Here is a 25,556-nt window from a genome sequence, read left to right as displayed (position 1 = left end):
ATTCGTTTTAAACAAATATGAGAGTTGCTCAACAAATTAGTGAAGTAGCTGTACGGATACTTATTCATTGCTGCCATCTAGTGGCCGAAACAGACTCAGCAGCAAGATAGAGGCTTCATAGCTTAGTGCAATAGCATGGCTCAGGATGTACAACAATTATCAAGGAGACATTTTGGATCAAAATAGTTAAGTTTAATTACACTTTTTGAAAAGGTAATTTGATCACACAGATCAGATTTGTGTAAATACATGTCAGGTGTCTTTCTTGTGTTGTCATGTCTCCACTACTCCATGTCCAAGTCGTTCATATCCACAGTGACCTCTCTCTTGACCCAGGGTAAAGACAAGGGCACATAGGGGTCATATGTCCAGCGAGGATACACTCTCTTGTACAAATTCATGAGGACAGTGTCCTGTGATCGCAGCTGATTGTCAATGACACACTTCATGTGACCGTGTGTTCCTGAGAAGATAGAACATGGCAGTCAGAATCATACAGATAAAACACACACACACACACACACACACACACACACACACACACACACACACACACACACACACACACACACACACACACACACACACACACACACACACACACACACACACACACACACACACACACACACACACACACACACACACACACACACACACACACACACACACACACACACACACACACACACACACACACACACACACACACACACACACACACACACACACACACACACACACACACACACACACACACACACACACACACACACACACACACACACACACACACACACACACACACACACACACACACACACACACACACACACACACACACACACAGAGTTTTGTTTTTATATTTCCTCACCCAAAGCCTCCTTGATGTGGCCTCTTCGACCCCACTTTGTGCGCAGCTCCACCGGCTTGAACCACATGATATCATCTGTCACAGAAAGAAACAAAAAGGAGAGTAAACTATGAAGATTAAAAGCCACAGAAAAGTCAAGTCACAGAATATTCTGTTGTCATAGTAAAATAAAAAGTATGTGAACATTCCCTTACCCCGGTTGAAGAACATGTAACGGACAACTGCCGAGCGTTGGTTAATTTTGAATGGGTGTCCGCTGAGCACTATCCTCTTCAGCATAACACGCTGAGGGTCACAACTGAGCAGGCTGCCTGTAGCCACCAGGTCCTGGATGCCTAGAGACACAGGAACAGGAACACAACACCAAAATTAGCTCAAGTGGATACCCAAATAAAAACAAGACAGCAGGACGGATAGTCAAGGCAGCCGAACCACAAATGGCATCAACTTATTTTCAAGTATAGACACAACTTCTCATCTCACCATCATTATTTTGTTTGAAGAGCAGGACTCCTGCGGGGGGAAAGGTAATGGGAGCGTACACCGACACCACGGTGGGGGCATCTGGCACGAGGAAGCGCTCCATCTTATGCTTGTCAGCTAGAGAAGAGCACACCGGAGTTCAACACTCAAAAATTCATTTACTACTGTATATCCAGCATATACATCTGACTGTGTGCTGTTTTGGAAAAAGGGCAACACTAAATTTCTATTACACCAAAATCATGTTTATCACCCCTAGGTTCTTGGGGGTTTGGTGTCCTATTCAAATGGAAATCCTTACAATTAAAATGTTTAAACTCAGTCACAACAGCAAAATTAGTGTTTTTGGTACAAAATGTAACGGTAATATTTGTTAATGCTGGTTTGAGTGAACCCTTAATGTGTCGTAGTCAGTCATTTCTTAATTTACTTTAGCTCTCAATTCTGCTAATGCATGTTTCAAAGCAATTTTAAAATATATTGTTTTATTAATAAGAGACTACGGTTTAAATTGGAGTATGTTCGAGGGCATATTGGCTCAATTGACAGGTGTTGTACCTGAAGTGTGCTGCGAGAAGATAGGCGATGCCCTGAACCTCCGAAATCCACAGTGGAACACCAGCTCCTCTTTAGATTTGATCGGCTCTGTATTGCTCGGGTGTCTCCTCACCAAGAGGTGCATCACGGACATCTGTGCACAGAATGGGGAATTTATGAGGACAGAAAAATCAATAACAAGTGTGCTGTTGTGACTTTGTTTTAAATGGGCAGTTACAAATTCAGACAGAGAGTCTTTCAGATGTTAAAACTGGGGATCAGACCTTTTGTTCATGGGGCAAGAGAGACACCATCATCAGAGGTCTGCCTGACTGGACGCTCTCCATCACAGAAAAAGGCACATCGTTGATGTGCAGCGTAACATACCAGCCAACCTGAAACAGAAGTGCCTCAGAGTCAGTGAAGCCACAAATCTAAGATCAACAAAAGAGCATTTACAAATGAAGACAACCCCATTGGATTTTGAATGTTTTACCATGGCTCCCTCTTCCTCAGATGCAGCCTCGGCCAGTATGCGGCGACGAGTGCGATCAAAACTCTGAAACTGGAAGATGCGCGAGTAGTTGAGTGGCAAGTTCTCCATGGGGTCCCAGGGCGAGGAGCGGAAACTTTTGAGGCCTCTATAGCGCTGGAACCTAGACAGAGGACAGAATGCTGTGAGATCAGACTGCAGTAAAGACAAATACTGGCAGAATTAGTTTCCCTTCTAAGCTAAACTCACAATACTTAAATATCTAGTGGTCGGAACTGACCTGATTCTAGCTGCCATGTCAAGGGGCGTGTCCACCTCGTCTGGAAACAATTCATTGGCTCGAGCCTCACGGTAGCGTTTCAGGCCTTCTTCTTCTGCAGCCTCATCAATGTGCTCATCGTAGCGTTGATCTGCTCCAGTTCGCTCTGTGGAGCACAACTCTTCCTCTTCCTCTTCTTCCTCTTCTGAGGCACAGCCTAAACCTGACTCCTGAAAAGAGTTTTATAAAAGAGAGCATGGTCATAACCTTATGTTTTGGGGTGGCGGCAGTCTTCTCAGAGCTACAGTGACTAGGAGAGGTTGAGACTTCAACCTGTTAAAACTATGAGCCATTACATCAAAGACTTCAATGTTCAATCCATTTGAACATACTTAGATGAACAGGTTTCTCTACTATTCTCTTGCTGTTCTGTATCAGTAATACTGTTGTTCTTGTTGTTGTTGTTGCTGCTGCACATATTTTTATACACACGCAACTTTGCTCGAACTTATCAAGGCAGCTTTTTGCCTTCCAACTTTCTAAACTGCAGTCATAATACTTTATAAACAATGACCAGACGCACATGTTGGGAACACAAGTGCAGTCAAAGAGATTCTAAGTATAGCAATTGTATTATAGCCAAACACAAACAAGGCTCACCCAGCTACAATAAGAACAGGGTTGTGAGTCGGAATGTGTGAATGTGATAAGGAGTTGCCAGAATTCAAACTATGGGAACCCCTGGTTTGCATATATTTAAATGCTGTGCCTTCCCAGTGTGCCTACAAACAACAGTCTACAGTTTTTCCAGACATTGAATCTTAAAATATCTAGAAACTCAACTTCCGTTGACAATATTTTTGTATGAGGAAATTAATCATCAAAGAGGACATGGACGTGCTCCTTCAACTGGCAAATTACAGGCAAAGCCAGACACATGAGAGAAAAGCACTCAGCATGGGGTTTATTCACAGCCGTTCCAACATCCATGCTGCAAAAATAATCATGATAATTTGAAGTACCCATTGGCCTATTGTTCCCCTCTCCTAATTACATATCCTTGTATGTTAACTGTGACATCAAACCCATGCTAATAAAAATCACAGATCGTAATGAAACCTTTGCATAAGGAGAGTTTCCCCGACTTTTTTTCAAGCAGAGCTGGAAAAAAATAAATGGTCGACCGACCCCCTCCCCCTCGTCCAGACAGGAAGTTCTGTTCACAGGACAGGAAGACAGGAGGCTTCTCTCGGGACTCCTGCTCCAAACACTATTGTTGTGGTGAGCAGCCTGGCACTGCAGGCCAGAGACAGACACTGAGAAAACAAACAGTGGCTCTCAGTTACAAGGTGCACTGATCGTGGCTCACGTATGCACCGCTTCAGCCCAGAACCGCTGACACTCAGACTTCTCCACACAGATTACTGCGCTCATCATCCTGCATGTCTGACTGCAGCTGGCCAAACTAAAACTCTTGTGCTGAAACTATTAATTGATAAAAATGAAAATGTACATGTAATCCACAATCATTTTTATAATAAAGTAATATTTTTTTTACAAAATACACTGTCAAACCTTTGTAGACTTCAGCTTCTACAAGGTTTGAGCATTATTTTCTAACTCATAATTATAGACTAAATCCTTATCGTTTAAGAAAGAGAAAAATTTGGTAATTTGAAAATGCCTCCGTGACATCTGTGCCGGGGCGTATTCGGGTTGTCCTTCCGTCCCTCCATCTGGTCCATTCTCATGAACGTGGCAGCTCAAAAGGAAATTTCTTCAAATTTGTCGTCTACTTGGTCTCAAGGATAAATTGAATGGAAATTGGTGGCCAAAGGTCACTGTGACCTCACAAAAAATGGGTTGGGCCATAACTCAAGAATGTATATGCAAATAACAACAATTTTGCACATATGTCTAAAGTGACAAAGAGATGACATTTTGGACAACGACATACAACAACCGCGAGGTAGAAATTTAGTTTTTTGTCTTTACATTAATGGACAAAACAGTAAACTGATCAATTTGAAAGGTAGTTGCCGGCCCAGACTGAACACTAAGTTTTCACCTCACTTTGTTAAAATGTATTTGAGCATGGCACTGCACAATCATACTGAACATTATTCAAACTATAGATATAGATTATGCCAATGAAATAATATTTCATAATAATGGCGCATAAGCTTCTTGTATCTGTAGGCGACTCATGGCTGAGCGGTTAAGAGACCGACCGGAAACCTCACATCCCCAATTCAAGTGCAACCTGTGGAGACCTTTGTAGCATCGCTCTCCTCCGTTGCCAGTCAACTCTCCACTGTGCGTGACAAAGGCTTAAAATGCTAACGAGTAAATAAGTACCTGAGAGTTCATGTCGTCATCCTCTCCATCCATGGCCTCGTCCAACATGTCGTCATCATCGTCATCCTCTTCACTGCTTTCTTCGTCGATCTCTCCATTCTCCTCCTCGTCTTCATCAACAATCCACGAGGCCTGGTAGTCTGATGTTCCTTTAGGGACCTTGATCACACGTTTGTTCTTACTGGCCTCTAAACAGCAAAGAGAAACATCAAAGAAACGTTTAGAGACCCGCCTTATTGTGGCAGGTTGGATTGTATGTGAAAACTAACCACATTTTAATCAAGAAACTCATGTTAGTACACAAGTTATTTCTGGTTGCCAAAAATCATCTTATAACTTGTGTCAGGTACTAGTAAAATATTGCAATGTACAGTTTGACTTTGCTTTCTGGTCCCTTGAAGGCTGCCAGGGTGACGTCTCTTTCAGTTATAATTTTATGTTGAGCCCAGTGCAACAGGAATGCTCCAACTCCAGCCGATGAGACCTCAACACCTATACTTACAATATCTAATCCTCGTCTTACCAATTGTATCGTCTCAAAATGCTATCATGTGTACCTTCAGCTTCCAAAAGCTCAGTCTCTGTTGGCCACGTCTGCTCTCCATCCATGGGGTCCACCTCGGCTTCTGCCAGCAGACTCTCCCTGCAGGATGGGTTTGCTTTCATGAGCACCCTCACTGGAGCCTCATCTTCCCCTCCATCCTGTGGGAAACAAAGATGACTGAGGTAAATGGGAAAGTTAAGATTAAACTAAATGCACAAACAATCTAAACACATTTGTAAAAGTCAGCTTGTCCAATCAAGGACCAGTGTTTTCTGCATGTTCCATCACGCAGAGCGTTCTCCATTCTTGGATTGTTCCAGTCTGCCACTATTTTCATTCATTTAACAAATTTTAAAAACTGATATCCTCAAGTAGACTGATTTAAATGTTGTCAAATTACATTTGTGCCACATAGTAAGTACTCCAATATTATGCAACTGAAAGAAACAGATACAAATTGTTATGGGATCCCATATTCACTGGGATGTTTCAAGCCTCTTCACCTACCTGCATGTCAACATCTCCTTTCTTGCCTGGCTTTGCTGGTCTGGCTGTTGTTAAGTTGAGGGGAAGAGGGTCTGATGGAGCATCAATCTGACTGAGCTGAAAGTCTCCATGTCCGCTGATGTGCACCAGTCTGTCAACTTGTAGAGGACGGCCACGGACGTACCCTGAGACGCAGAGGGTGCCCAGGCCAGTGGGCGCACCACCTGTCCCCTCAGGGCTGTTGGCTGCAAAAGTGACATGCTGAGCCAAAACATGGGAACGCCTGGAGCGGAAACCAAGCTTTCTCTGTCTCTGAGTGCCGAGGTGTCTGAGAAGCAGAGTGGCATCCTGCTCCGAATCCAGGGGGAAGAGACGGGCATCAGGGAAACGGATCTCTGTGATCTTTGACAAAGCTTTCTTGGACTCAACCTTCTTCTTCACAGGAAGATCAGACACACCCTGACACACCAGTGCTACAAGGGGGAAATTAGCAACAGAGAGACAAGCGCTTATAAAATCTCCTGCAACAACAATCAATCCTAATGTGTGAATGGAGGAGTCTAAAAGCTCCAGCAGTGTGTTCAGGTTTGTACCCACCATGGCTGGGGAGGCCCTGGGCAAAGAGGCAGGATAGACAGTAGTCGCCATAGCTGTCCCAACCTTCAGCAGAGTCCAGCGCAAATACAAGGCTATCTGCAATCTTTGCCACATCCAGCAGGGAGTGTATGTCAGCTGTCCAAAGAAACCATGAGAGAAGCTCAAGAATGGGACAACATGTAACAATCTATAAATACTTGTTTTAAATTGGTGCGAGTGCTTTTTTTGTTTTATATTATTTAAAAGACTAATTAAAACAATAATTAAAAAACGGTTGAAAACAATATTATTATAAAAATCAACTGCATTTAACTCAATTTATTCCACTTTTCAAAGCAACTGTTCGGCATCACTCAATACATACCCGTGCTGTGGCTTAGAAAGGTGAACCTCTGCTTAAAACGAGGCATAAGCAGCCCAAAACTGTCACTGACGCCACTGACGCACCGCTCCTGATGTATGACACCCCCAGCACCCTCCTGGCGTAGCAGTTTGGTAACAGCACCGGCATCCACTCCGGCATGGAGTGACACCACAGCGACCAAATGCGGAGGACCGTCCCTGGTGCCGAGACGTCGCTTCTCTGTCAGGACCTAAAAGGACAAGAGGCATGGGAACTCTGCAGCACAAATCAGGAATTCAAAGACTATTCTTCATGTGAAGAAAAACAATTACCATGTCTTTCTTATTCCTGCGAAGCTGGTTGGCTTTGTGCCTTCTGTCCATCCTCTTTTCCTCCTTCCTCTGCTTCTTGGTAAGGGCCGTCACTGACACTCTCCCTAAGAGACAGGTCAACACATGGATGTATCATTATGTTGTGGAAGATCTCAAATCAAGTCATAAATATACATGTAGGTGCACACTTTTCAAAAGCTGATTTGGATATTGAGAAAACGTCATAGTATTTGCACTGTATGAAAAACAAGTGTAAAAAACATTGCTTTAAAAGCTTTAAAAAAGACTTTCTCGTACAATATATTGCCATCCTGCTCCTGACGTCGGGCATGAGGCACCACCCTGCTGCAGCACATTAATGCATGTGTGTAAAAACAGGTGTTGGTTTGTGTCAAAATCATTATGTTGAACATTTAGAGTTTCGTAGTTTTAGAACTCAAGATTTGTACTGCTGTTGGGTTTCAAGTGTCCTTTCGATAAATGTAATTATAAGCAGCCATTACATCTGCAGTGGATATCAGAACAGTGTTTGAAGAAGATATTCACATGGCTGTCTGTCGACTATTGAAGTTCTGACTGATCATTTCTTTGCTGCTAGATGGACAACATTTAAAAATCTGTTTGTTGCAGATCTGTTGTCTTGGACTTTGTGACGTTGCCTATAATGTTAACTTTTCAGAAAAGTATTGATAAGATGATTTTCCTCAAAGATTACCAGAGAGATCAATCAACACTTCTCTTATCTAGTAGTTCTAAACATGTAACAGGAGATGGGATATTTCATATTGTCAGTGTGTTACTCGAATCCCTGTGTTGAAAACAACTACAAAACTATTCCTTTGAGCTATAACTTTAATTGTGAACGTTGTTTTATGATACAACCACTTAAATAGTGGTGTGTTTTTTTTGCAGTGCGACTGTACATTAATATTAATACAATGCATTGTATTAATAGCCCAACGTTACAATGTTGCAGTTTTAATGAATGTTAATCTAAATCATGCGATAATACAAATACATGAACGTAAAGTAGTGCCGATTAATAGAGTAAGACAGCTGCTGTGCTGCGATATCTGGGGGCCTGATTGGTCCCCTGCGCTTTAAAAAAGGGTCATGGTTCAACTAAAGATGGCTGTACGCTCGTGACTACCAACGTCATGTAGTCGGGCGTTTATACGCAATTTCTTACTAAGACGTGTATGAATCAAGAAATTGATTTACATTTAGCTAACCATGTTCTACTCTACTGACGTCATCCAAAATCCGCTGGAAACCACGTGTTTGCAGAGATCTGGCCACAGCCACAAGCCAAACGTAGCAGTTACCCAGTATAACTGAAGATTGCTTACCTTTGTTTTCTCTCTCAATTTCACCTTTCGTCCGGTGCTTGCCATGTTTGTGACCTTTATTTTTCTGTTTAAATACGCCGGGTCTGTGGCCCTGTTGTTTTTCCTCATTCGCAGCCATTTTCACCATGTGGGAAAGTCAGGCCACAGTCACTTCCGCACTCGCACAGGCGTCATGACAGAGGCGTGTCCTCAGACTCTCCGGGGAGATTATCTTTTCAAAACAAAAGCCGAGGTCATGATGATGTAAACATAAGGTTTGTGGGATGCATTTCCTACATACAGTTCAATGAATTAGTACTGCAATTGTATTACTGTATACAATCTGTACAAAGTTAAACGAGGCCGTAACATAGTCTATATATAAATTACAATATATTACAAAAAGTAATAAATCTGCTGCAGCTTCCATTCACAGTGTAAGTGTTGATGTGGTTACAGGAAGACGTTGTTCTAGATAAGAAGAATGGTTATTGCATCTACTGAATTCAGGAGGTCACTGTCTCATGACCTGTGTAGCTGTAAAACCTGTCAATCATCCTAACTATGGGGGTAGGTTAGCACACATGAACGCACCTGGGATTGGCAGAGGGAGTGAGATGGGATGTTGTTGTTTGTGTTACTAGTTGTTGAAAGTTTGTCTATGACCGGGAGCAGATGGTGAAGCATGTGAGAGAACGTTTAACGGTGTTGACTGTTGTGTTGGCGTAGGTAGGCTATGACCCACAGTAGCCTGTGCACTGCCCTCTAATAAACCGCAACAAGCAAGATAACGTCAAAATCAAAAAAGTTTCTATTCTTAGTACGATCTATAAAAATGTAAATAAACATGATCACAAATACTATAGGCTGCCCACTACTACTATTACTACTACTACTACTACTACTACTACTACTAACTATAACTACTGTAGATAGATTTATGAGCTCAAACCACTAAAAGGATGTATGCCCTCTCTCTGTCATCATCCTCTGATATTCAGTCCTCTTTCCTGTCACTCATTACAGGCACACCGTTTGAGAAATTGATTTGCATAATTATCATGGAAGATAATACTTATATTACGTTGGTTAAAATTGTGTAACGGTTTCACAGATTCAATAGATGTTTAACAGTGGGGGAAAGAGATTAATTTACTTAAGTACTGTAATTTACTCAAACACAATTTTGAGGTTATTTTTGCTACTGTTTAGCTGGAGAAAGTTGTTGCTCAAGACAGGCGGTGAGACATGAAATGGCTGCAGAGGGGCTTGGGGCAGTTTTGATGTAAAGCTGTGTGTCGTCAGCGTAGCAGTGGAAGGACATCCTATGTTTGCTGATGACACGACCGAGGGGGATGTAAATAATGAAGAGGATGGGGCCGAGGACCGACCCTTGCGGAACACCACAGGAGACAGGGAGCAGTCTGGACTTGCATCTTCCCAGTGAGACATATTCAGTTCTGCCAGAAAGGTAGGACTGAAACCACTTGAGTGCAGAGTCTGATAGTCCGACAGCAGTGTAGAGGCGCTCTAGGAGGAGAGTGTGAACCACTGTGTCAAACGCAGCAGTCAGGTCCAGGAGGATGAGGAGTGAGGGTGATCCTGCATCGGCTGTCATCAGCAGGTAATTCGTAAACCCTGAGCAAAGCCGTTTCAGTGCTGAAACTTTTTTTCAACAAGTTGTTATGTTTGAGGTGGTCCTGAAGTTGAGAAGCGACTACCTTCTCTAACACCTTGGACAGGAAGGCAAGGTTGGAGATAGGCCTGTAATTGGCTAGAACCTCCGGGTCCAGCAAGAATCAACTTTTCAATTAATCGTTGCATTCTTTAATGCAACTCAGTTCCTAATATAGTTTAATCAAAGTAATATGTGTGTAGAGTTTTTATATATATATATATTTCCACCTCATTGTGCTGTTTCTTGAGTGAACACAGAGACGCAGAGTAAAGCGTTTACCTTCCTACCACTAGATGGCAGTATACGTGTATGTAAACCATACATTTAGTTAAATTGACCTGTGTCTTTGTAGGTTATTGATACAGATGTATTTAATGCCGTTTATTTCCTCTGATATTTAATGTTCATGGTTAATTTGCAACACAGTTCCTAATATAGTTCAATCAAAGTAATGTGTGTGTGTGTGTGTGTGTGTGTAGAGTTGTTGCTGTTAGCATCATATGTATATGTCCACCTCATTGTGCTGTTTCTTGAGCAGAGCCTGTATGAGGTGATGCAGAGTAAAGGGTTTACCTTCCTACCAGTAGATGGCAGTATACCATACCTCGTTGATTGATTTGTCACTTAAATTCTGCATTGAATGGTACAGAGTCAAAGGGCCAAGATGAGAAGATATAATGTTGGTCAAATGCTGTGGTCCAAATGCCATTGAGATACAAAAAGTTTGACCAAATCTCACAAGAGCACAAACCAGATGAATTGGTTCTATTTTGTTATTTGCTACCATGTTACCGTCTCGTGACCTCTCAGAGTGACCTCTGGAGCTGTAGGGGGATGCAGACCGTCAGGCTGGACTTGGGTTGGGAACCAATGCAACAGATTATCAGCTCTTTAGCATGTTGGACAAACCAGCATGGCACTGTCTCATAAACATGAAGTTCCCATCCCATAACACTGGTATGCAGAAACCTGCTTTTGGAGGGGGGCTGTTTAAAACTGTTAAACTGTGACTGTAACCTGAGAGGAAAAAACATGTCGCTGAAATGTAGTAGAGATTGTTTAGTGACATTGGAATGCCATTTTTGTGGGAGATGGGAATGTTTCAACGGGTTATAGTGAAAGAGAGACGTCATCATCTTGAAATACAATATTAGTTTCCTCTTTTGGCATACATTTGATTAATTTGACCTATCATCGCAAAAGGTCAAAGGTCACATTTAGCCTGAGTACACTATTTTGGCCTTCATAGGGGCTTAAATGATCAGATCCCTTCCAGGTAGCAGGTGCTTGTGATTCTATACAGGCAGTAGGACACGTCTCCTTTGATTAAAGTGAGCAAAGTCAAATGGACTTCTGTTGGGGCTTCATGAGTCTTCATGCACCGAAGAGAGGAAAGCTACAAACAAATACTTGGAGAGCACTATTGGGGTCTCCAAACTAGCTAACGATAATATACTTTTTTCTTCTTTTTTCCTCTAACATGTAAGATTTCTCCAGAGCAGTTGGGGGCAACACCCCTCGCTCTAATACCTCAGTGAAGTGGAATTTTAAGTGGTGCTTATGTAACTTTCAAGTCAGTCAAGTAATAAAGGAAAAACTACGTTTTGGTAGTGTAACCACAAATATGAACCATACCTGATGTGATTGATCTTGTTGTGATTGATCTACATTCATGAATAACACTGCAGTCGAGCAGTTTCACAGGACAAAGCAGATTTGCGTAATTTTCAGAATCAGTCCTCCAACCAGTCAGTCAGAGCTATGTGTGTTATAACAACCAACGTTTTAGTCAGTCACAAGAATAAACAAAGGACTCTAAAGTAAATGTAGGGCAAGTTATGGTCAAATTCAAAAACATTTATTACAATTTTAACATATAAACAATAAACAAAGAACTCAAATAGAACAACGAACAAAAAACAGAACCATGTATGAAAAAAAATGTTTTATTGCGGATGGTGTCCCTCAACATGTCGATAACCTCCCCCATCCCTGTTATGCAAAATTGATTGCCTTCAAAGGCCTCGTCCCTGCACTTGGGGCAGTGACTGTTGGTGGCGGTCCATCGGTCCACACAGACCCGGCACCCAATGAGGCTGTGGCGGCATTGTGCCACCACCGGGTAGTCCATGACATCTGCAAAATAAACAATTTTAGATAATTTATGGAATGAAAGTAAACAAGATCTATATCTGTTAACGCTACTATGTGAAACATTGATGTTTTCCCATCTACTGTTTTAACTGGGAATATGCTGAAATATTGGGTAGTCGGTTTTCAAAAAGGCAAACATGTTATTTTGACAATTCTTTCCCCTTATTATTCTTATTTGCATGATACCAATATTATCTGACTTACTCCCATTTGAATATATTGACACATATCGTGTCTGCTGGTTGCAGCCTCATTGAAGCCCCGTCACACTTGTATTGAATAAAACATTCAAAGTCAAGACGCCGTCATGTTACGGCTGCAGCATCTCACAGAAACCATCGAAATGTCTTTAATACACATGTATTGTAATAAAGCCGGACATACGTGTTATCTTCTGAAACTATGGAATCTGCACTAGAATCAAAATGTTCAAAAAGAAATCTGAACAAAGCTCTGCAGTGCGGTGTTGGTTTGTAATAATGAACCCACTAATGGGACTGGGCAGTTTGAAGAGGGTAAAGCAATTACTTTAATTGAATGCTGCAGAATATGGCTTGTTCATACAGAAATTATATAAAAGTCACTAACTTCGACAGATGAGGCACTGAAAAGTGGCCCTTACGGTGGTCACCTGGGGGTCCGTCAGGGCCACCGTGTCGACTATTTGCTCGAGCGTATTGCCCGAGCTCCTTGAGTGACTGAGTAATTGCTGGCAGTGCTTCTGCTGCCAGCAACAGCTCCTCCACCCTCTCAACTGTTGCATCATCTATGCGACTGGGGAGTGGGGGGATGAGAGGATGAGGGAGATACGTATATAAAAACAGAGTTTAGAAAATACAAAGTTCAAGTAGGTCATCCCCGCTTCACAAAAATATATTTCTCATAATTTATCCCATTGATGTGTATTCAGCACGGGTTATCATTACGTCTTCAGACTGATTCATATGACTTCTATGTGAAACACTAGCCTTGCTAGAATATTAGCAACTATGAATGTAGAGGTCTCTGTCAATGTGCTTGTGTTGGCTCTGAGTCAAGTGGTGTTCAAAAGGACACGGTGACTTCAAAATAGTTCATTCTACATTTGGAGACTCTATGATCTGTGTATTTACATGTCACTCTTCAGAGCCTATTGGGGCACAATAACTGGGTCATTCAGAAATTGCACTAAACACTGGTCTTGTTACCCTGTCCTCCGCCTCTTTTTCTGCATCAGCTCCCTGTAGGAGCTGTCTCGCAGGGCAATAATGCGACGGGCATTCTGCCTCCAGAACCCCAGACCTAAAGAAAAAATAATGGAGTTCAAATTTCAATTTCAAATGTATTACTTTGTAAATGATTAGGTTATACATAATCATTAGATGTCATCAGAAATAATGTTATAGAATGAAAAGTCAAATGAATTCAAGGAATTAGCTAATTAGACAAGAATCAAACAAGAATTGACATACAAGATACACTTAAGTAGGAAGGAAGTTTTTACAATACCAGTGGTCCCCGGCCCATCCAGCAAACGGTTCCCCTGGCCGTCACAGAGTATTACCTCTTCCTCCGTGCCAAGGTCATTTTTTATTTTCGCCCCAATCTCTTGTAAATTGGCCTCATGCTCTTTAAAAATTATATAAAGGGTACCCCCATCAGCCCGAAGGGTACCCCCATCCACACTCCCTATGGATATGTTCCTGTTTAGAGAGAAAACCAATGTAAAGAGAGACATTAAGCAAGTTGTTTTTCTTTTTCAGCCTGTAAACATGCAATGTTTTTTATTTTTTCAAGAATAATCAGAAGGCTGCCCTCAGTGCATTGTAATTAGAAATGCTCAGCTCTATATTTGTTTTAGGTCTAAACAAACCTGGAAAAACTTCGTCCAACTTGGGCAGGTGCAGCATGTCCTGGATGGCCAGCGAACACCACAGGCCTGCCTCCAAAACAGAAGAGGTTTGGTTGGGTTGGCTGCTGGCTTGCTGTGGCCGTTGAGGCAGGGGTTTCTTCCCCACACACTTCATACCGTCCACCGACAGTAATATCCCCAAAGTACCCAGTTGAGCACCAGGACAACACCCGTATTGTCAATTATAAAAATTGTCCTGGGCGTCAGCTGCAAACACAGAGATTACAAAATCTTTATGTCAGTTATTTTTACTATACTGCTCTCTCATGCACACAAGAGTATGTATGCGTGCGTGCGTGCGTGCGTGCGTGCGTGCGTGCGTGCGTGCGTGCGTGCGTGCGTGCGTGCGTGCGTGCGCTAAAATTGACCGAATGATCTGCTATACTTCATTTGAGCTGGTAAAGTTAAAGAAGATGTGCTGAATAAATTAATGTCACTAGGTTTTCCGGTCTAAATACCCACTTTGTGGTGCAATATTGTAAATGTGTACTAACCTTAAATATTATGGCAACGTTATCCAGGGTTATGTCAATTTCCCGCATTTGCAGTTGTCGAAGTCCTCTCCAAAGAGTCACTTTATCCTCCATGTTCTTTGGTAACTGTTAATTAACTGCAATGTGCTCTGGTCACCCTGTTGGTTAACCCTCTTGTTATGTTATACACACACACGCACACACACGCACACACACACACGCACACACACGAACACACACACACACACACACCTGTTCACAGCCCCATATATAAAGTTGTACACATTTCAAACTTCAAACAAAGAAATCAATGTTTCTTATCTTCTCACTTTCCCCCTAAATACACTTTTATTGGACATGAAACACTATTATTATTAGTTCATGTCTCTCCTAATGAATATGGTGCTATAGGATTTCTAAAGACTGACTAACAGAGTGACACACGCCCTATTTCATCCCAATCTCAGACGCACACACTCTCTTTCTAACGACACCACCTGTGCGAGAAATACAAATACTATTTTGACGGGAACCTTTACCCACTGTCTTTACACTCGCCACTGCTGCACACGCTTTTGCACTGAAGCACGCAGTATGGACTTCAGCCTGTTACACTATTTAGACATTGTACAAACAATGAGGCATAGGGGCTGTACTTACGTGGACATACAACACCACTTGATTTTTGAATGTGGTTTGAGTAGAGGAGCGTCCATGAGCAATATTCGGAGGTTTTGTAAAGTCCACGGGCTAAAAAGACAGCGAGTGACGGACCAACAACTTGAAGCTGCGGTCTTCAATTCAATAAAAGAGGTAAGGTGCAGTTAATTTATTTTAACGACAAAATACATACAACGAAACTATACATGTGTTAATGTTATACTTAGTTATAAGGTAGGTTATACTTTAAGTTATGCGTGTGTAAGTGTAACTCCGTAATAGTTATTGTATTTAGTAGTTATTAGTTATTGTAACACGGTCGGAAAACTGTGCGGCTCCACAGCCGCGAATACCTGTCATAAAGTGTGATCCGTGTCAGTTTGTATCTTGCTTGTATTTATTACAATAACAAATGATAACGACATCTTTGTAATATTCAAGTTAACTAAATATTGTACTGAATTTAATTTGGCTCTTACAAGTATTAAAATGTATCGAGTAAAACATGTTTAACCTGCAACTGGTTTTCATAATCATCTACAATTCAACGCGTTTAACAATTAATAGTCATTTAATTGTTTACACTGTGGAAGTTGACATTTCATGGATTAACATTACAATGCAACATGTATTCCTTTCTTTGCCTTAAGACTGGCAGGACTTATGGCAGGAAGATGATGACTGAGTATCTTGCAGCTGCGGGTGTCTTTGCAGCGGAGGGTCGTGTTGGAGCTGTTTTGCGCAACATTCACGCACATAAGGCACGATGCCAGTTATAGGTTTTTTTTCTCAAATTAGAGTATTGTTGTGTTATGTAATGAGTTCATGATGTTATTTTTTGTCGGTCTTTAAGGGAGCAAGGAACCTCAACCCTGGTCAATATCACGGAGGCTATGTGGGTCACAAAATCCACATAGACCAAAATGAAAAAATGGTCACGTTTGGAGTGACTCATGTGCTGGCAATCGATGACTTCTCCAGCAAAATTGTTGGACGAGCTACTATGCCGGTAAAAAACAACCTCACCATCTACAGTGACGTTTACAGGTACATGAAAACACTGTTGTCCTTGCACCTCATTTCATAAGGTGTTTTAACAGGGTTTATGTGGGTCCTTAAAAACTAAAAAATGCAATTAAAACAGAATATCTTTATTTGATTATGAAGAAATGCACAATTTCGAAAGTGGATTTAAATTCAATATAGATTGTTATTGTATTTTGGGGAGCACTTTGTATTTCGCACAATGTAACAAAAGTACAAAATGAAACCAACATGAAGGAAATGTTCAATTTAAGTATTTCAAGGGATTAGTCGCATGAGAAAACCTTCATAATGTACATTTTTCTAGTTTGGACTTAATCAAAGTATTAAATTGCATTCATAATGGACTAAAATAGGACTTAAATTGAACTTATTGAAAACTACAGAAACCCTTTTTAAGCAGCAAGTTAAACATCATCTCACCTCATCAGTACCTGACAACACAAGACCTACTACACATTTTCTAAAGGTATCTGACACCATTAGCCTTACCTTCCATACTGCTGTCTGGCAATGTTATGTTTTCTCGCAGGAGTGCAGTAATGGAATATGGGATGTGGGACCAGGTCAGAGTGGATCATGGAAAGGAGTTCTACCTAACTCTTTTCATGCAGGAGAAGTTGGCCGACCACCGCCACAACACTGAAACGCCACCATATCAGCAAACACCATCGACAAAGGTGATTCAGTTCGAAATATCGACGTGCAATGGTTTTGCTGATTATAAAGTCAATCAACATGTAATTCAATAATTAATATACACTTTTATTAATTATTCAATATGGATAACTGAAGATATTGAAATTTGTGCAAGTAAGTTAGTCTGGGGGGGAATCTGAAAATGTCTGTATTTTGCAATGACAGAATCACACAATCGAGAGAATCTGGCAAGAAGTAAACAACCGGGTTAACTACCCATTGGAAGCGGCATTGGTCCAACTGGTGGATCAGGAGGAGCTGGACATGGAGGACAGGATAACCAGATTCTGTGTGTCATCTTTGACATGCCAGCTGGCCCAGCTCGGTGTTAGCCGAACAGTGGAAGCATGGAATGCACACAGGATTCCAGGTATGTGTTCGGGTTGGTCTTTCAAGCCTTTTTTAATGTGAATCATTTTTTTCGCTATGTTTTGCTATTGAATGTTTCTGAAACATGTTTAATCAAACACTAGAGGAAGCATGTTGCAATGAATGGCATGGTTGTGATTGCAGAAATAGTCAGCCTTAAATTATCACTGATTGTGTTCATTTTCGTTCCACCTCCAAGGCAGATTTTAGGTCAATTTCTCAAATGCACAGAGGGGCCACATAATTACAACTATTTAATTTCAAAGAGAAAGCCACTATTAAACATTCAATTCTTATTATAGGGAAGGGGATCCCGAGTTACTTGGCCAGAGATGGATGCCCAAAGAAGCTGTCCCCAGACTATTTGCCGGCTGCATCAGTGGCTGCAGACTGGTACGACCAAGAGGTGGGCTCACTGACACAAGTGTCACACTTTGGCACAAACCCATTTGAAAGTGCACAGGACCAGGAAGCTGCAGAGATGGAATTTGCTCTGCAGTGCCCAGATACGGATGTACTGCTGGACAATGCAGTCAATAATCTGCCGCAACCTTTTAAAGATGGACTCAAAGGCCTCATCGACATCACAAGGAGACATAGTCAACACTACTGATGTTTTTGGGGGGGGTTTTTATGTCTAAGTTCTTCTTGTTTGTGCTGTTAATTGGTTCAACTGTCAGTGTCAGGATCTGGAGTTTTTGTGTCTTGTTTCCTGTTTTATTTTGAAGTCCCCGTCTCTTGTGTCCTCTGTTTCCCTGCACTTCCTGTCCCTGTGATTGTCTGCCCTGTCCCAGATTGTTTCCTCCTGTGTCTAATCACCTGCACCATCCCTGTGTATTTAAACCCTGTTTGTGTCATGCCCCAGTGTTGGTTCGTCCTGGTTAGATCCCTAGTGATCACTTGGTGTAGACCTGTTGTTTTTTGTGATTCCTCAATTTAAGTAATTCCACTGGTTACGTGAAGAATAAAGTTTCTTTTTCAAAGTTGTCGGAGTTTGAGTCCTGTCTCTCGGTGGCTACACGTGACAGTCGGGATGTTTTTGTTTTATTGGTTTTTTACATGTTGGAGGTTTAAAGGGAGAAAATATATTTTTTATATGTCACTCAAATGTTTATAGTTTTATTTTAAAGAAAGTAATAAACTTCATGTCTTCACCCAATGTAAAGGTCCACCACTGAAGGAGGAACCCCGTGTGGTTTATGAAGGACAGCTTCAGGACTCTGGCCCTGACACCCTCAATGTAGATGCCAATCTATCCCCCATTGCTTCACGAAAAACACAGCTAATGTTTTGAGCACTATAATCACACAGCAAGAACAAACATCAATGATAAACAATCTGAGCCAACCAAGTTAGTAAATCACATAATAGTAAACACCATTTTAACCTTAGCTTGTAGCAGGTATAAAGTTTTAGTGGAAGCTCGGTCAGGACGTTTCATACATCTGCCATTCACTTTTCATGCAAGCTCACTCGTCGTGTCATTGCTCAGGCTGTCGATCATGATATCAGCCGTCTCCTCTATCCAATAAGTTCAACGAAACAATGACACGGTTAGCCTATCATCTTGCTGCTGTCTGTTCTGTTAATAATAAACAATCATCTTTTCTTCTTTTGACTCTCGTTTGAACTGTCAGCCTCTCATAGGGGAAGATCTCTCTTACATTTATGAGACTACAAAGGCACTCTTAGATGAGCAAGACTGGACTTTGGTCGGAATATACAAACACAAACCAGTTTTATTTATTTTTTGCAATATGAAGAACAAACGTTTATAGAAATGGATAAAGTCAAAATAAGTCAAAGAAAAGACAAAATGTCAAAAGACCTTCACAATCTGCCTTCTAAGGCAGATAGCTCAACAAATAGTTGTTATGACTTGTGACAGTTTGTTGAAGAAAAGGAAATATACTTAAAATGAGAATGGATCGGTCCTCTCTCCGACCGTGGACACTTTACTGATGACAATCATTTGTGGACAGACGAGTCATGTGATTTGGAACAGCTCTAAGCCAAAACTGTGATGATGTAAATCATGCGAGCAGATTAACTGCAGACGGAATAATCAGAAGAATTGAGATACAGCAAATACAGTCAAATACAGGAATGTAATCACAATGCAATGCCACCACTAATTCTGAAGGTTTCTGCTTTTAGGGAAGTATTTCACTTGTGCTTGACATATAGAAATATGCTAATCTAGAAGTGTGCAGATGTCATTGGATCAGATAGAAGTACATGCGAGCTACTGCCCTGAGCTAAGGAAGGTCATAAGCTGCTGCTCTGAGGTAAGGAAGGTCATACGCTGCTCATGTAAATGTGTTAGTGACTGACATGTAACCTGGGGAACCCAATGGCCCTATTGCTCAGTTTTACAGGAACAGCAAACTACCTCAATTAATATATTGTTATTTATATAATCAGAATCAGCTTTAAGTGTGTACACATACAATGATTCTGACGTATCTAAATGTATATGCACAGATATAGACATACGGCTACAAACAATCATTTACATTACATTACATTACATGTCATTTAGCTGACGCTTTTATCCAAAGCGACTTACAATAAGTGCATTAAACCATGAGTCCAAACTCAGAACAACAAGAATCAAGCAAGTACAATTTCTTCAATAACGTTAAACTACAAAGTGCCATCAGTAAGAGCCATTTAAGTGCTACTAAAGTGTTAAACTACAAAGTGCTATCAGTAAGAGACATTTAAGTGCTACTAAAGTGCTACTACGGCTCTACCTTCCCTATTCAAGTTATAGTCGAAAAATATGTGTTTTTAGTTTGCGACGGAAGGTGTAGAGACTTTCAGCTGTCCTGATGTCAATGGAGAGCTCGTTCCACCAATGAGGAGCCAGCACAGCAAACAGTCGTGATTTTGTTGAGTGTTTAGCTCGACGTGAAGGAGCTACAAGCCGATTGGCAGAAGCCGAGTGAAGTGAACGAGCTGGGGTGTGAGGTTAGACCATGTCCTGGATGTAGACCAGACCCGATCTGTTCGCAGCACGGTATGCAAGTACCAATGTTTTGAAGCGGATGAAAGCAGCCCCCGGTAACCAGTGAAGGTCGCGGAGGAGCGGAGTAGTGTGGGTACATTTCGGGAGGTTGAAGACCAGTCGAGCAGCTGCATTCAGGATGAGCTGTAGAGGTCGAATGACATTAGCAGGTAGACCTGCCAGGAGGGAGTTACAATAGTCCAGCCGTGAGATGACCAGAGCCTGGACCAGAACCTGTGCCGCCTTCTGAGTGAGAAGAGGTCGTATTCTCCTGATGTTGTACAGCATGTACCTACAGGAGCGTGTTATTGCGGTAATGTTGGCAGTCAGGGAGAGTTGACTGTCGAGCGTCACACCGAGGTTCCTGGCAGTCGGAGTCGGAGCCAACACTGAGTTGTTAAAATTAATAGTCAGGTCATGGGTGGGAGAGCCTTTTCCTGGAAGGAGGAGAAGTTCAGTCTTGTCCGGGATAATTTTCAGGTGGTGTGCGGACATCCACTGAGAGATGTCAGTCAGAGAGATTTGTGCTGCTACCTGTGTTTCAGATTGCGGAAACGAGAGGATCAGTTGGGTGTCGTCAGCATAGCTGTGGTAGGTGAAGCCATGCGAGCGAATGACAGAGCCGAGAAAGTTGGTGTATAGAGAGAAGAGAAGAGGACCAAGGACTGAGCCCTGAGGGACCCCAGTAGTCAGAGGACAAGGCTCAGACACAGATCCTCTCCAGGTTACCCGGTAAGTGAGGTCGGTGAGATAGGATGAGAAGAGTGAGAGTGCGGTGCCTGATTTAACTACTATAAACTATGTAGACATGTTATAAATGTGAGAGTAGTTTGCCACACTTGTCAGAACTACAGAACGGGCTGCTTCTGCACATCTTATTTTACAATTGTTTTACCTAAGAAAATATGTTATATCTTTTGAAAAGATAACTGCACATAATATTTGAACATTACTTCTCATTGACATCCAGTACAGGTGGGATGGTGGAGATGCGTTGACAAAGTAGAAGACATGGCCTTTATTGGTTTGACCCTCCTTGCAGGGGGGACACAAGCTAGGATGTGTCCCTGCAGGAGTTGTTACTGGATCCACTGCAAAGTCCAATGGACAAGCTCATTGAGAAGAACCTGAAAATTGTGGGGAACAAGCCGGACATACGCCTGTCATGAAGCCATCCAAATCGAGGGAGAAGCATAGCTCCAAATTTGGATTCAGTGGCAACATGACCGTGGTGACCTATGTGCCGAAAAAGAATGTGTTGTCCTCCTGAGCACCATGCATGACAGAGCAGTGGATGAAAACAGTATGAAGAAGAAACCAGAAGTGATCCAGTACTATAAACAAACAAAATCAGGAGTGGACACAACGGATCAGATGGTTCACACCTACACATGCAAGCAGAGAACATGGAGGTGGCCCATGGTGCTCTGGCACAATGTGCTGGATGTGGCCACCCTCAATGCCTACACCAACTGGTGTGACCAATGCACTGCGGCTATTCATCAAGGTTCTTGTCATGCCACATATGAAGAGGCGCATGGAGGGCACGCCCCACCTCCAAACGCCATATTATAGAGGCAATGAGAAGATGTGGGTTAAAAAATAAACGCTACTACCACCCAGCCAGATGAGGACATCAGACAGGAGGGCCAATGTTGTATTGTGTACGGTTGTGTGAGTGTGCCAAATGGACAAATAAACATTTCAAATATTAAATGTGTAATTATTTGGTTCAAATCACTGCAAAAACAATATAACAAAGAAACACTCAGCCGTGCGTGAAATAACATTGTAGGTCAATACGGGTCATTTTTGACCCATGTTGTGCCTTAGAAGGGGTTTGCATAGCTTGTGTATCAACGGGTTATTAAGAATAAACCAACTGTCTCTTTACTTTTCAATTGTCAATATTTATTGCCTCGTGATCAACACATGCTCACTCTTCCATGTAGGAATGGTTGGTTCTAAAATGAAACAGATATAACAAGTAAATACATGATGTATACAACTAAGCTGCAAATAAACTATGAACATTAAATATCAGAGGAAATAAACGGCATTAAATACATCTGTATCAATAACCTAGTTAATTAACAAAGACACAGGTCAATTTAACTAAATGTATTGTTTAAATACACGTATACTGCCATCTAGTGGTAGGAAGGTAAACGCTTTACTCTGCGTCTCTGTTCACTCAAGAAACAGCACTATATACATATATATATATATATATATATATATATAAACTCTACACACGTTACTTTGATTAAACTATATTAGGAACTGAGTTGCATTAAAGAATGCAACGATTAATTAAAAAGTTGCTGTGTACATATATGGGAATGAATATTAGCGTTCTGGGTTCGTGTGTGAGGTGCACTTATAACATGTTAACAAACGGAGTCGGGAGATCAGACAGGTCATTCAGCCCACGGCTTCACTCTTTATTTATTTGTTTCCCCAAGTCCAGTTACTTTTTCCTCTCTTTTATTTTGACATTCATTTTAAGCACTTCCGTTTTCCCGTTTTTGGTTTCAAACAGAAAACGAAGAAACCACGGTATTTTCGTATTTTCGAATGAACCATAAAACAAACGAAAAAAAACGTACACGGACCCCAGTAGAGCAGGTAGGCTCTATTAATCCAAAGTTTAAAAGTCACATAAATCACAAAAGCGGTAACAAAGTGTCACGAGGAGCGGCAGCCAGCTAGCGCCAGCGTAGGGCCTACCCTCTTACACTGATGACTCACATGAAAGTCACATTTGTGATTTCCAGAGCTAGGAATCAGAAGATGTTGTATCAGTGTGTATGGACAGTTTGAAACTCATTATGTGTCCTTGTCATAAGTCAATGAGTTCATAACATGGAACATATAACTATGACAGGGTAGTGTAGGCGTGTGTGTTGTTGTGTATAAGGGAACAACTCCCTGTAGTGACCCTCCAACCTGTATGTTAATATCTTGAAGGGAAAAACACACTATTGGGCTACCTGCTGGTCTGTTTTCAAAACAAAATCCTAATCACTTTTAAGGATTTAAGTTGATTTTGTGTTTGGGGTGTTTGTAATAAAGTCAAAATGCAACATTATCTATCAGAACAAAATATATCTCGAACAAGGAAACTCAACACAATGTTTAGTGTCAATACTATGGAAACCATGATAACCAATTTCATCTTAATTTGTTAATTCATTATAGATTTGTCCCGTAACCCAACACCTAAAACAAAACCTATACCCTTGTGTTCAATTCAATTCAGTTTATTTTGTATAGCCCAATATCACAAATGACTAATTTGCCTCAGGGGGCTTTACAATCTGTACACATACGACATCCCTGACCTTTGACCTCACATCGGATCAGGAAAACTTTCACAGGGAAAAAAGGGAAGAAACCTTCAGGAGAGCAACAGAGGAGGATCCCTCTCCCCGGATGGACAGAAGCAATAGATGTCATGAGTACAGATGAACAGAGTTACAGAGTTACATAAACACATTACATGAGTATGACAATGTATGAATGGACCTCCACAGTCCATGAAACAGAAGGAGGTAGAGAGGAGGAGGGGCGGGGCGATCAGCAGGGCCATGGCATGGTCCATGTATAGATGAGAGAAAATAAAGTATCCAGTCGGCACAAATTGACCTTAATTGGTACATTAGACAGCTTGAGAACATAGCAGTAAATGGTGGAGGTGTGGATTGTTCTTGTATGGTCCTGCATTGTCTCTGCAGCTTTTACATGGCCAAATTTCTTTAGAACGGGTCGGCAGGCATGAGCATAAGTATGGAGGAGAGTTTTCTTTTGAAATGTTGAAGTGCCCCCTCATGCACTAATGACCTCTTTCAGCCATTAGCAGCTGAACAGCCTGTCGATCAGGTGAGTTTGGTATGTTTCCTTTGTTGTTGGTACGTAGTGAGTCATAGGTTGAAGCCTTGGAGCACTGACCAAGTGGAAGTTTCTGATGCCCTGAGGTGATAATGTCTGGAACTTCATATCAAAAGATTTTTCCGACCCCATCTTTAGAAGGTCTTTTAACCCTAAATAGAGCATTTGGTTGTTGCATTGTCCACATGAAGAAATTAAATTAAAATAAATTCAAGTATTACAATGTTTGTGTGTCCATGTTTGTGTGATAATAACAATTTTGAAGATGAGTTGGATATTTCATTGCCAGAAATACAATTTTGTAAAATATAAATGAAAACAACCCATCAAGGAACGTTGCATGTACATGCTTTCATTAGATATGTATGGAGTATCGAAGCTATTTCTCCTGTTGATTGTCTCCAATCCAACTTCCGGTGAATGATCACGACTGTAATTTCTGCAACAATGTAGCAACAATAAAGTGTTTTGAGGATATATTTTGCTGAAATTGCTTCCAGAGCAGAATGTCACTCAATACCAGACTCACTCAAACATGACTACAGGCCATCCCCCATACTCGCTGATTGTTGTTAATTGAACTGCCATTAACCGCAAGGCAGACTTCATCTCTGGCTTCGCTATCAAGCAATCGCTGGACTTCCTGGCTCTCACTGAGACTTGGATCACACCAGACAACACATCAACCCCTGCTGCTCTCTCCTCGGCCTTCTCCTTCAGCCACACACCCAGACCCTCTGGTCGGGGTGGTGGCACAGGTCTACTCATCTCACCCAAATGGAGTTTTGCTCTCTACCCGCTTCCATTATTTACCCCACTGTCTTTTGAGTTTCATGCAGTGACTCATCCGGTTCATCTAATCATTGTTGTTCTCTACCGTCCACCTGGCTCCTTGGGAGACTTCTTGGAAGAACTAGACGTCCTCCTATCAAACTTCCCAGAAAACGCCCCCCCGCTCATCCTTCTGGGCGACTTTAACATCCAGAGAAGTCATCTGACCTGCTACTCTTACTGTCTTCCTTTGCTCTCTCGCTCAGCCCATCCCCTCCTACT

General features: G+C 41.7%; 2 protein-coding genes across 2 annotated transcripts; one reads left to right on the top strand and one right to left on the bottom strand.

Annotated features, from left to right (window-relative positions):
- Nucleotides 1-170: 170 nt before the first annotated feature.
- Nucleotides 171-8,834, bottom strand: tsr1 (TSR1 ribosome maturation factor). The gene is made up of 15 exons (XM_034548934.1): nucleotides 8,656-8,834; nucleotides 7,307-7,410; nucleotides 6,996-7,224; nucleotides 6,632-6,766; nucleotides 6,056-6,507; nucleotides 5,562-5,706; nucleotides 5,005-5,192; nucleotides 2,668-2,876; nucleotides 2,391-2,550; nucleotides 2,179-2,289; nucleotides 1,916-2,048; nucleotides 1,358-1,474; nucleotides 1,069-1,209; nucleotides 875-949; nucleotides 171-463 (listed from the first exon to the last, which is right to left on the bottom strand). Exons 1-15 carry the CDS (start codon nucleotides 8,780-8,782, stop codon nucleotides 285-287), a joined length of 2,505 nt encoding a protein of 834 aa, XP_034404825.1. The 5' UTR covers nucleotides 8,783-8,834; the 3' UTR covers nucleotides 171-284.
- A 7,522-nt stretch (nucleotides 8,835-16,356) lies between these two features.
- LOC117741770 lies at nucleotides 16,357-18,215 on the top strand. The gene is made up of 4 exons (XM_034548995.1): nucleotides 16,357-16,537; nucleotides 17,067-17,214; nucleotides 17,399-17,603; nucleotides 17,905-18,215. Exons 1-4 carry the CDS (start codon nucleotides 16,422-16,424, stop codon nucleotides 18,213-18,215), a joined length of 780 nt encoding a protein of 259 aa, XP_034404886.1. The 5' UTR covers nucleotides 16,357-16,421.
- Nucleotides 18,216-25,556: the final 7,341 nt, after the last annotated feature.

This window comes from Cyclopterus lumpus, chromosome 13 (assembly GCF_009769545.1).
Source record: "Cyclopterus lumpus isolate fCycLum1 chromosome 13, fCycLum1.pri, whole genome shotgun sequence".
NCBI classification, from domain to species: domain Eukaryota; kingdom Metazoa; phylum Chordata; class Actinopteri; order Perciformes; family Cyclopteridae; genus Cyclopterus; species Cyclopterus lumpus.
This window is presented reverse-complemented; position numbering and strand designations above follow the sequence as displayed.

Excerpts from the sequence above, each read along its gene's own strand:
- tsr1 (XM_034548934.1), bottom strand. The coding sequence starts at position 8,782 with ATGGTGAAAATGGCTGCGAATGAGGAAAAACAACAGGGCCACAGACCC. Across the intron at positions 6,767-6,995 it reads CTTTCTAAGCCACAGCACGG|CTGACATACACTCCCTGCTG; the intron begins GTATGTATTGAG and ends TTCTTTGGACAG. Across the intron at positions 1,475-1,915 it reads CTTCTCGCAGCACACTTCAG|CTGACAAGCATAAGATGGAG; the intron begins GTACAACACCTG and ends GCTCTTCTCTAG.
- LOC117741770 (XM_034548995.1), top strand. The coding sequence starts at position 16,422 with ATGGTCACGTTTGGAGTGACTCATGTGCTGGCAATCGATGACTTCTCC. Across the intron at positions 17,215-17,398 it reads AGCAAACACCATCGACAAAG|AATCACACAATCGAGAGAAT; the intron begins GTGATTCAGTTC and ends TTGCAATGACAG. Across the intron at positions 17,604-17,904 it reads GAATGCACACAGGATTCCAG|GGAAGGGGATCCCGAGTTAC; the intron begins GTATGTGTTCGG and ends TTCTTATTATAG.